Below are 12,730 nucleotides of genomic sequence, written 5' to 3'. Positions count from 1 at the left end.
CCATATGTATTTGTATCCTGTAATATTATATTGTTTAGTATAAATGTTTTAAATTTTATGCATGTATTCTTCTGTGACTTGCTTTTCTATATCTAAGTTTCATCCATATATTGCTCTATGTAACTGTAATTCATTCATTTACTTGCTTATTCTATTCCAGTGTATGAATACACTTCAGTTTTTTAATCTATTCTCCTGTCAAGGGACATATGGATTGTTTCCTTTTGTTTCTTTGCTATTACAAACTGTGTCACTGTGAACATGCTTACATTTCTTAGACACAGGTCCAAGATTTTCTCTAAACTAGAGTATGTGTCTAAGAGTGGACACTGGGTCATAGTGTACCCACTGTGTGCATTTTTTATTTTACCGAATAATGCCATACTGTAGTTTCCAACAGTGGTGAATGGAAGTAACACTGACTGTTCTTGAACAGCTGTTAACCAACTTAAATTCTTTTCCCAATCAAGAAGCTGTGAGTGGTTATGGTTTGAATTTGTATTTCCCAATTTACTAATGAGGTTGGACACATTTCACATGTTCATTGGCCGTTAATGTTTTCTCTTGTGTGAAGTGTCTGTTCACGTCTTTTGCTGATTCTTTTTCTACTGTGTGATTGGTCCTTTTTTCATTGACTTATAGGAATTCTTTATATATTCAGAATCGAAATCCTTTGTCAGTTATATACATTACAAATACTTTCTCCCAGTTTATGGCTTGTCTTTTCACTTTCTTTATGGTGTCATTTTACTAATCAGAAGTTTATCTTTCTAATTAAATATCAGTCTTTTGTGATTTGTTTTTTTTACAAATGTTTGAGAAATTCTTCCCGAACCAAAGGATCAAAAGGATGTTTTCCCTTAGATAGTCTCCTTTAGGAGTTGCGTACTTTTGTCTTTTACATGTAAGTCTTTAATCTAACTAGTATTGATAAAAAAAATAATAATAACCAATTAGCTCAATGCCATATTCTAAGCTGGTATAATAAACCAGATTTCCATATATACACATGTCTCTTCCTGGCTTCTCTTTTATTTAGAAGGTCAATTTGCCTACCTTAGTGCCAGTAACTTTTGCATTATTTAATATAATATTATATTAATTATCGGCATCTGTTATGACACTCTCCCTCCTCCCTTGTTATTTTTCATTAGAAGTATTTTTATTATTCTTAAACATTGTCCTTACACATAAATTTTAGAATCATTTGGTCAGGTTGACACACAAGCACACAGAGAGCTGTAGCAATTTTGATTGGAATTGCATAAAGATACAGATAAATTTGGGAAAAATTGGTATCTAACAATATTGAGTTTTCCAGGCCACTACCATAGAATATCTCCTAATGTATTTAAATTTTCAGTAATGTCTTTTAATGAAGTAATTTTATAATTTCTCTCCAAAAGTCTTGCATATTTATTATTAGAATTATTCTTAGATTACCGATACACACATATATTATTTTTCATTATGCCTTACATATTTTATGCCATGGAAAATGGTGTATTTTTGTTAAATGACGTTTTCTAGCCATTTGTTGCTGATTTAAAGGATATTTTGCATAAGATTGGGTTTATTGGCTTATTGAATGTTTGGTAAAATTTTTCTGGTACAACTGTATGTTCCTGGTGTTTTCCTTGTAGGAAGTTTTTTCAACTACTAGTTACATTTCTTTAAGATTATAAGACCATACGGGTTTTCTGTTTCTCCTTGTTTTGTTTTTTTTTTTAAGTAAGTTATACTTATTTAGGAATTACCCATTTTATTGTTTTCAGATTTATCGGTAAAAAATGTTTCAGTAGATTAGCTTTTTAAAAATCTCTGTAGCATCTGTAATGCCCCCTCCTAAGATTTTTATTCCTACTTCTATTTGTTTGTTCTTGATCTCTTGATCAAGTTTGCCAGTAGTTTATCAATTTCAGTGGTCCTTTGAAAGAACGTTATTTTGTTGAGCTTCCTATTGAATATATTTTTTATTCCATTAATCTCTGTTCTTATTTTTATTTCCTTTCTTCTACTTTTTTCATTTATTTTTTTCTATTTATTTCCTTACTTTTGGTTATTCAAGTTTAACTCATTAATTTTCCAACATTTTTTATTTCTAAGTATTTTGGCTGTAAATTTCCTTCTGTGTTCCACTTTGACTGAATTCCACATTTTGACATGTAGTATTTATCATTCCATTGTGAAATTCTCTAAATTTCATAATGATTCTTTCTTTGAACTGCAGGTTATTTAGAAGTATATTTCTTAATTTCCATCTACATGAACACTTTTCTTTTGTTATTGATTAGCAACTTAATTGCCTTTTGGTAATACAATGTCATATGTATACTGTTAATTTTTGAAATTTGTTGATATTTGTCTCATGGCACAGTAGGCATTAAATTCTTGTAAATGTTCCAGGCATGCTTGAAAGCACTGTATATTCTGTAATTGTTTAATATGTTGTTTCATAAATATCTATTAGGTCAAGTTTGTTCATTGTGTTGATCAAATCAATGATATCATTACCAATTATTTTGTCTGCTTAATTTATTAGTTTCTAAGAGGGGTGTGTTAAATTTTCCCGCTATGATTATGTATTTGCATATTTTTCTTTATGGTTCTTTCACTTTTTGTTTTATGTATATTAAAAGTTATGCTTCCAGATGCATACAAGTTTAGAATTGCTATACTTTCCTGCTGAACTGAACCATGTATCATGGTAAAGTGGCTTTTTTATCTTTATTAGTGCTTTTTCCCTTAAAGTCTATTTTGTCTGATATTAATATAACTATGCTTTCTTTTAGTTAGTATTTTTCTAGTATATCTTTTTCTATCTTATTACCTTTAACTTATTTCTATTCTTATGCTTTAAGTAAATCCATGTAGCTATTTTTTTAATCAAGTCTATCTTTATCTTTCACTGTAGCATTTAGTTCATTTATATTTATTGGAAATACTGATATATTTAAATTTATTTACAACATCATATTTTGTCTTTTAAATTTATCCTGGGGGGCCTGGGTGGCTCAGTTGGTTAAGTGTGTGACTCTTGGTTTTGGCTAGGGTCATGATCTTGCAGTTGTGAGATGAAGCCCTGCATCAGGCTCTGCACTCAGCGTGGAGACTGCTTTGGATTCTCTCTCCCTCTCCCTCCCACTCTCTCTCTCTTTCTCCCAAATAAATAAATAAATAAATAAAATCTTTAAAAAAATTTATTTATTTATTTGAGACAGAGAGAGAGATTGAGAGCGTGTGAGCCGGGGGAGGAATGGAGGGAGAGAGATAGCAGACTCTGCACTGAGCAGGGAGCCCAACATGGGACCCAATCCCAAGACCCCAGGGTCATGACCTGAGGTCAAAATCAAGAGTCAGACATTCAACCAACTGAGCCACCCAGGCACCCACCCCTCTTGCCTTCTTTTGCATTTTTTGGTTAGTTTAGTTTTGTTTTGTTTTTTCATTTTTTACCTTCTAGTAGTTTGAAAGTTGTATGTTTTATTTCACTTTGTAAGGATTATCTTAGAAATTTTTATCACAGTCTAAAGTTAATATCTCCCCTCCTCCTACCAATTCCAAAATCTTAAAACACTATAACATCAATCACTGTCCTCCTGATATATATGCTGTTTGTGTTGGTATGTGTATTTTTTCTATTTTTTTCATCTCATAAGACATTGTTATCATTATAGCTTTATACAATCCATATTTTTATTTAGCCAACAATTCACCACTTTTGTAGCTTATTATTTTTCCTTGAATCTCAGACCCTTCATCTGTGATCACTTTCCTTTTATCTAAAGTACATACTTTAGAGTTTTGTTTAGTCAGAATCTGTTGATGTTTATTTTTAAATATTTTTATTTTTCAAGGTTTTTCCCCCAGCATATTAAAGATATCCTTTCACTGTCTTCTAGTTTCCATTGTTGCTTTTAACTTGGTAGCTATAAATTCATTGTTGTTTCTTTGAAGGTAATCTGTCTTTTCTCTCTGGCTACTTTAAAGATCTTCTGTAGGCCTTTGGTGTTCCCTAGTTTTGCTGTGATATTTCTACATATGGATTTTTATTTATAAAATCTGCTTGAAGATTGTGGGTATTTTAATTACTGCCTTTCTCCTGTTCTAAAAGTACTTAGTCATTATCTCTCCAAACATATCTTTGCTTCCCCTCTTCTTCCCTTCTAGGATTGCAATATGTTAGAGCTTTTCTATCAGTCCTTTCTGTTTCTTAACCTCTTTTTCGTATTTTCCATCTTTCTGTCTTCTGTTGTTGTATTTTAGATGAAATGTTCTGATTTATCACCCAGTTCAAAAATTTTAACTTCAACCAGAACTAGTATTTTATCAAATCTATCTAATTCATGGAACTTTACATTTTTAATTATTACTTTTTCATTTATAGAAATTCTATTCGATTCTTTTTCAATCTGCCTGTGCCTTTTTAGAGTTTCTTGCTCTTAACTCATACATTCAACATACTCTTTCAGATCTTTAAGCATGTATGCTTTGTAGTCTATATCTGATAAATCCATTATTTAAATTTTTTAAATGTCTGATTTAACTGTTCTTTCTTCTTTTATCTGTTGTTTTCTCTTACCTCGTGCATTTTGTGAGCTTTGATCAGGAACTCATATTTCTTGGTATTTTATAGGTAGAAATTCTTTGAAGGCTAGTTTGAAGTCAGATTCCTTTAGAGAACATTGTGTTTCATTCCACCAATTGCCTGAGAAAACTACCAACTTGGGACCTTTTTTATTTTTCCCCATGAAATTCACATGTAAAATCTATTTGCTGTAGCTGTTTTTTTTTTTTTAAAGATTTTATTTATTTATTTGAGAGAGAGAGAATGAGAGATAGAGAGCATGAGAGGGAAGAGGGTCAGAGGAAGAAGCAGACTCCCTGCCGAGCAGGGAGCCCGATGTGGGACTCGATCCCGGAACTCCAGGATCATGACCTGAGCCGAAGGCAGTCACCCAACCAACTGAGCCACCCAGGCGCCCTGCTGTAGCTGTTTTAAATAGCAAACACAGGATTAGAATATTATTTATCTCTGGAGATCTCGAAAAACATCATATAAAAGCTAAAGAAAGAATGAAAAACATGACTAGGTATTTGACATGTTTTCAATAAACACAGTTAATTTCAGAATTTGCATGAGCTCTGCATGATGCCTAGGTGGGGATGTCATTATGTGATAAGTTGGAGTTTACGAGGTGTGTCCTCCTGAAGCTTTAGGATCATTTTTAAATAACTTATTTTATTTATTTTTTTTGGTTTTTTTTTAAAGATTTTATTTATTTATTTATTTATTTATTTATTTATTTGAGAGAGCGAGAATGAGAGATGGAGAGAGAGAGCACATGGCGGGGGAGGGTCAGAGGGAGAAGCAGAGTCCCCGCTGAGCAGGGAGCCTGATGTGGGACTCGATCCGGAACTCCAGGATCATGACCTGAGCCGAAGGCAGTCGCTTAACCAACTGAGCCACCCAGGCACCCTTAAATAACTTATTTTAAAGTAATTATCAGGTAGAGGTTTTGTGGATCTTGCGGCTTTAAATTCTCAAGGGCAAAAAATTTCATTCTCTTCCAAGAAGCAGCATGTTTTGCCACGGGCAAATTTCCTGGGAGGTGGCAGGAGAGGATGGGGATTTATTTTTAGCTCACCCTTACACTGAAGATTCAACCTTTTAGGACATCAGTTTTATGCAAGAGAGCAGTTTCCTCTTAAATGTCCCACCTTGGGTAGGCCTTTGGTTTTATTTCCTATCTTCCCACACTCCTAGATAGTGAAAACCAGTTTCGACTTAGAGTGCTTACAATTTCACTCAAGGCAAAGGCTAGCTTCTGTGTTGGTTAAATTTCTGGGTTCCAGCTTTTACTTTATGTTTTCTGAGTAGTCCTTCCTTTCTTACCATTTTATTGATACATTTTAGAGGTGTTAAAGTGCTTTTCCAACATTTTTACTTGCTTTCAGTGGGAATGTTAGTCAGGTGTATGGTCTTCCATACAGCTAGAAATAGAAGTCTACTCTTTTGGGTTTTGGTGACTTCGAAGCTGCCTTCTCTTCTCCCTTTTTTTTTTTTTTAAGATTTTATTTATTTATTTGACACAGAGAGAGAGACAGCTAGAGAGGGAACACAAGCAGGGGGAGCAGGAGAGGGAGAAGCAGGTTCCTGGCTGAGCAGGGAGCCCAAGGTGGGGCTCGATCCCAGGACCTTGGGATCCTGACCTGAGCCGAAGGCAGATGCCCAACCAACTGAGCCACCCAGGCGCCCCTTCTTCTCCCTTTTTATTCAGTTTTAAAATGCTAACAATGGCCATTACCCAGGCATATCTATCCAAGCCTCACAGTTGTCTTACACTCCAATCAGACTTCCCTTTCTCCTTTTGTTTCCCCACTTGCACCAAGTAGTACCAGAGGCACTATGGTCAGAGTTTGTGTGTGGCAGTTGCTCAGGGGAGGGTGAGAAGGTGGAAAAAGCTGTCATTGCTAGTGACAGACTGGAGAAATGCATTCTTGTTGTTCTATGTTGGAGACCAGAACACATTTTCTCATAGAAACAATACGATAACTGATTTTGAATGTAGATGTAAAAGTATATTTAGCATAGTTATTCATGTACGTATGAATTAAATGAGCTCTGTGGCTTTGCTTATGAATCTAACCAATCATTAACTGAATTCCAACAAAGATATTTTAAACTGAGCTTTTGGACTATAATCATGTTTAGTATGCCTTGTGTAGTTCATTTTAAATGTATTTATGTCTTATTCTTATAATTGTATTATAAACTACTTGGCAGTATAGGCCATCTCTTCTACTTCTTTATGCTTCCCCACATCTTCTAGCTTAATGATTATGACTGGTTGGCCAGTGGATTATTACAGAGATGGCAGCCTGTAGACCATGGAATACGTTTGGAATTCTTTTATTTTCCCTGATTTACCCCCATTTCCTTGGCACTAATTGTCCAAAGAAAAAGACTCACAAATGCCAAAAGAAATGGGGCTTTGAATAATCCACTGATTTGCTTACTTTTAATGATGGCTGATTTGTCAGTTATAACTCAGCCACTCAGTTAAATTCTAGGTCACCAATAGAAATAAAGTATACATGTATCAAAAGCAAACATGGAATGTATGAACACATGACCATTTGGCTATGTATGTGCATGTGTGTCTTAGATTCTAACTTTGTTGGGTATCTAGTGTTATTCTAGGGGTATCTGTTTGTATGTTCTATTGCTTTTGCTGGCCTCTTTCTATTTAATTTTTAGAGAAAAATATATAGGGGGATGTCAAAATAGAAAAAATAATCCATACATTGCAAAAAATATAGGAACTAACATGATTCAATTTAGAAACATGTACAGTTCACAGAATGCCACAGTTCAGGGAGCAAAAATTGATACGTGTTGAAATTGAAAATGATTCTTTTATAAAGAAGCTGACCAAAATTTCCAGCAGGACTGTTGCCTGAAGGAAAATTTCCTAGGCTCCAGCCTCTGTTATGCTTAACAATGAACCATACAAGTCTGGACAGATGGTTGGATTCCAAAGTGTTTCTCATGTTACAGTATTTTCTTCCTATTGTCTCTCCTGAATTCTACAGGGAAAAGAGAAAATGCTATAACTTTCAAAAAGTATAAAGAATATCTTCAGTACACTTTTGGAAGTCACAAGTACTGAACATTAATTATCTCAAAAATCTCTTCTTTTTTTTTTTTAGAAATACTTTCTTGGTTAAAATCAAATTCATCCCAATAAAATCAAAATTATTCTTGACAGTAGGACTTATCTTTCTACTATCCTTATTGCTAGAAATACAAAATCTAAGATGTATTTATGTCTTGTCCATTCACCTTTGAGCTATGGTGAAGGAGAAACTTGGGACTCATTTTTAAGACCATTCATATCCATCCAATAGCAACACTGCATTTATTCTCTAAACAGCCCCCAAATTTGTCCAATTTTCTATATCTCTATGACTCTGGTCCACATTAATGATATTTTTCACCTAGATTTTTGCAATAAATGCCCAACTGATCTACCTGCAATCACCTTCTTCCTCTCTTCCCCCAGTGCACACTACAGCCACAACAGAATGAATTTTTTCCAGATGCAAATCTGGGGTCATGTTCCTCCTGCTACCAGTAGTTTCCTATGACTCTTAGGGTAAACACAAAATTCCTTACCTGCCATACAGAGCCCTGAACAGCCCCTACTTAGCTCTCCAAACTCACCTCATATCAACTTTCTCCTTTTATCCCTAGTTCAACTAATTTGGCCTTCTTTCATTTCCTCTATATTTCTTTCTACATTAAGTCCAATCCTCACCATTTTAACTTCATTAAGCCCTGTTCTTCTTACAGAGTTTAATTCCAGCATCACATCCTCAGGGAATCCCCCGTTCACCTGCTCTCGTTTTACCCAAATTATTAGGTCAAGTCCTGTAGTTTGTCCTCACAGAACCACATAGCTTATCTCTCTTTCACAGCACTTAGACAAAAGGAAGAGATTTATGATCCTGTTCATTAGGCATTGGGGTTTCAAGTGAGGGAACAAAAGCAGAGTTATATTTATTTAGTAATCAACTTCTAAGATTCAAGCCAACATTTCTAAACCACAGAGAAAAGTATACACAAAAATAATATACTTGAGTGTTCTCAAAAGAGCCAGGAATTATTCAGTAAATAAGTATCGGATATTCTTCAGCAACAGACAAGCTGCTGAGTATGTAATTTAAGACCTGGAAAGATATTGGCAATTGTTCCCACTTAACTCCCATAAAATACAGATAAGAAAAATGAGTCTCAAAGTGAATCTCAGAGGTCTCACAAATAGTTAATGATAGAGAATGAAGTAGAATTAGTCATAAATATCCGTTGAACACTATTATGTGTAACAGTTTTCTTATATCCAAGTCCACTTTTCATTACTACATGCTATTTCTGTTTAAACATTTACAGAAACAGAGCAATTAAAATTTATTTCAATTGGTTACTTTCTACCTTAAGAGGATGATTTGGCACCAGTAAAATATTACTATAAGCCTTTAGACAAAGGGGTGATGTGCTATTAAAATTACATTACAGTACAGTTTATTTCTCTGTGCATGAACTCTTCATATTTTCTTATTATATCCCTCTTTCTATCTGAAGTCCTTAAAAACAACTTGCAAAGAGAACCCCTTTCTTGCTTTTATTTGAAGAAAAGTGAATGTGTCTTATTCATGCATAGCTAATTTCAAGCAATGTTTGTTAACTTTCTCAATCATCACCTGCATTTCTCAATCTCCGTACTAAGCTCCCATTCTAGCTACATCTCGCTTTTTTCAGGAATGCTGGGAATGGAATGCCATTGCTACATGGCCTCTTGCTCACACTAGTCTACTAATTAGCTCTCTGACCAGCCCTTATTTCTTACTTCCTTTCGTAGAAAGGCAAGCTAATGGCCAGCTCTTACTACACAACATTGACTTAACACTTGAGCTAAAAAAGGGACATTGAAAACCATCTAGTCCAACAATCCAAACCATGCAGGAATACTTTCTGAAACATATTAAACAGAAGAGCGATTTAATTTATAGTTATGCTTAAATGCTTCCAGTAACTAATTCCTCACAATCTCACTTTCATGAATACTCTTTCAAGTAACAAGAATTTTGTATTCAAGTACTTGTGTTCTTCACCAACACTACACAATTGTTTTAAAGAAACAAGCCTGTAACATCCGAAAACTTAGCTTTGGCAGTTTATCCGTGTAAAGAATGTGTGTGTGTTTTAAAAATCCAAAGCATATGGACTATACCAGTCAGGTTAGAGTGAAAAATGAAAAGTGTAGGTTACACAAGCTCGTCTTTCATTCTGTGTTCCTGTTAAGTCTTAGAATAGAAAAAAAAAAAGATAGAGAAAATGTTTTCTTGCTATTTAAAATTCAAAACTAGCTTCTCAAAGTGAGACTTTTTTAATCCCAACACCTACACAGTAATTCACTGCTTTAATATTTTCGATGATTACCTCATCGCGAGTATAAGCTGGGAGACAAAGAACAAGAGCCATCCATTTATCTGTTGCTTTCCTCCCTTTCAGACTCTCTTGCTTTGGCAATAAAGTTCAAGGTGCCCTATAAGAGTGTCTAAACCAGAGGGCAACTCCACAATTTATCCTGGCAAACTCAGGAAGAGTTTCTTTGTTTCCTTTGTTCATTGTAAACAAAACAAAAGGAAGTTCGTTTTGTTCACAATATACATTCTTTAATAAACGGAAGACAGACAAAAAGATTTGTTAATCTAGTAACTTTCCGGTATTTATTTGCCAGGCATTTTTGTACTGTCATTAATTTATTTTGTTCTTGAAATTACCTTGACTGTCATAGATCATTACAGTATATTCATATTTACATATGAAATCTCTCTACTGTACATATGTTAAATAGCAATGTAAGTAGATTCATCCATCCATATGATAAATTCATCCATATGATAGATCTAGGAAATTGGGTTTTCTGAGATATCATTTCTCTGTTTTATTTGGCAAGGTGCCTGGTTGTGAAGAGCTTTAAATTTGGCATCTGTCATTGTCTATCTTGGTCCAAATTATATGATGCTAAATACCATGAAGAATACTTCACAGGGGAAATCAGTAGCAGGTTATAAGAATGGTAAACTTCATATCACCATGTGCTTATAACTGAATATTAGAACTGTTAGCCAGATGCTTCCTGTAGACTTCCAGAGAGACAGAAAGTGTGGTGTCACTGGGATCCAAAGGTACTGATGGGAAGTATGCAGAAGATACATAAATCATGGGGTATATTCATTTCATTTGGCTTCGTGGGGATTCCACTGACATCACTGTGGGTAACCAAGGTCTGCACCAGGAGCCTGTCCCTTCTGCTCTCTGACGCCTTCGAGGTGCTGCCCATCTAGACCAGGCCCTGCAGTAATTTCACACACTCCCCTAATAAAGTCCTCCAGGGCTGTCATGTATTTTCATGTGTTTGCCCTATTATCCCTCCCTGCTTGAGCCTTACAGATAATTGATGATGCTTCAGTTAATCATCTTTCTCCCGCTTTTGTTCACCAGGTACCTCCGCCTTGAAGGGGCTCTTTTATTGAGAATCGATGTCTTCTTCTGGGTAATTGATCACCATAGACCCAGGGACACTTGACTCATCGTTGAGGAAGAGTGATCATCATGAATAATCAAAAAGCTGTAGCTACACTACTGCAAGAGTGCAAGCAAGTGCTGGACCAGCTCTTGTTGGAGGCGTCAGATGTGTCGAAGGAGGACAAGAGCGAGGACCAGCAGTGCAGAGGTGAGGTCCTGATGGGAGGCACTGGGGGGAGGGAAAAGCCAGCAGGTTCGCTCTCAACTCCCCTGCCTGAACGACATGTTTTCATCTCTGCCCTATTTTTCTTCTCTTGGCAGATGACCACCGAGAGATGAGTGGATTTCTAGGGCATGAATGGGACATGGGCTGCAGGCGGACGGGCAGGGGAGGAAACCCACTTTGTTGCAGTGAATTGCTGTCAGTTCTAATTTTAGGCTTCAGTAAACATGAGGCCACAAGAAAACAGTTTAGTTCAAGAAGAACAAAGGGTGCAAGTCTGCCGGTGCACGTAAATTTCAATTATTAAAAAATTGAAGCAACTTCTGAATAGTGGCACATACTTTTTTTTCAAACGAGGCTTTTGTGCCTCATCGGTTTCCATAGACTTCTATGGTTTCCATAAATATGTCATCTCATTGGTCCAATCTCTCTTTTTCTGATTATCGATACATTTCTCATGCTGTATTCACATGCTGTTTGTAAAATAAATCCTCTCACACTGATAAATACTGATTGCATCATTATCAGAATTGAATTGGCCTTTTGCTCATTTCATAGTTTATGCCATTCACAGTTTTAGATAGGTCATTGTTTGGGAAGTTTTGATCACAAAGTCTGGAAAGTTGAAGTATTTCTTATCTCCCCCATAGCCAGTTTTGAAGAGAGAATCTTCTTTCCTTAGATTTCTTTATAGCATTTGAATAAATGTTCCTCCATTTCTATAAGTGTGTCCCTTTTATGTGCTTTTAATATTTTTCTTTGTATTTTTAGTGATTTGCTATTCCTTGCAGAAATAAGATGATCACATAAAATGCACACTCCCCATCTCTTTTGTTGTTGATGATTATGTAATGGGGAAAGGTTCTGGAGAAGTCTTTCCCTCCACATTCTTGTATATGGGCACACACATTTTTTACAGAGGCACTTTTAGGTACCTATGGAGGTCTTAAATTTTTCTAATCTGTCATTTATGCACCTTTCAAGATAAAATGTCATATGTCCCATTGTTTCACAACACCTCAGTTTATGTGATTTCCTTATTTACTAACCAGATACACCACTGTGTGATTTTGCTAGCTAGTTCTATGTGCCCATCAGCCTGAGCACACACTGGCAGATGTTAGCCCCTTCTCAGGGAGCAGCAGGTACTTAGCACCTCCAGAACGTGCTGCAGCTCTCCCCAGGGGCAGTGTGTTGTGTTCTATCTACTGAAGTTTCTCCTCCTGTCCTTTTACTACATGACATCCTTTGTCTACTCAGCCCAAATTCCTTTAAGTTTTGTGTTCTCCCTCGTGAAAACTCAGAGCCCCCAGTTGGATAGCATTTTCTTCTTTTTCTTCCCAAGTGCCATAGAATAGGAGAAATAATCAGTTTAGTTCCAGATAAGGCACATTAGGGCCACAAAATCACTC

General features: G+C 35.6%; 1 protein-coding gene across 7 annotated transcripts in view; it reads left to right on the top strand.

Moving 5' to 3' along the window:
* The window catches only part of ALPK1 (alpha kinase 1), a 117,765-nt gene that overhangs the window by 47,544 nt on the left and 57,491 nt on the right, over positions 1-12,730 (top strand). For 5 of the 7 annotated variants that reach the window (XM_028121271.2, XM_028121273.2, XM_028121269.2 and 2 more), the window contains one exon: positions 11,072-11,303. In XM_028121271.2, coding sequence (XP_027977072.2) covers positions 11,183-11,303 — 121 coding nt within the window. In that variant the 5' untranslated portion in view covers positions 11,072-11,182. Of the gene's footprint in view, positions 1-11,071; positions 11,304-12,730 lie in introns of those variants that run through there. The other 2 variants (XM_088021071.1, XM_028121276.2) reach the window with 2 other exon arrangements.

The sequence above is a fragment of the Eumetopias jubatus genome, unplaced genomic scaffold, assembly GCF_037043125.1.
Source record: "Eumetopias jubatus isolate StellerSeaLion01/CBP00866 unplaced genomic scaffold, mEumJub1_p1.0 scaffold_2, whole genome shotgun sequence".
Taxonomy (NCBI): Eukaryota; Metazoa; Chordata; class Mammalia; order Carnivora; family Otariidae; genus Eumetopias; species Eumetopias jubatus.
This window is presented reverse-complemented; position numbering and strand designations above follow the sequence as displayed.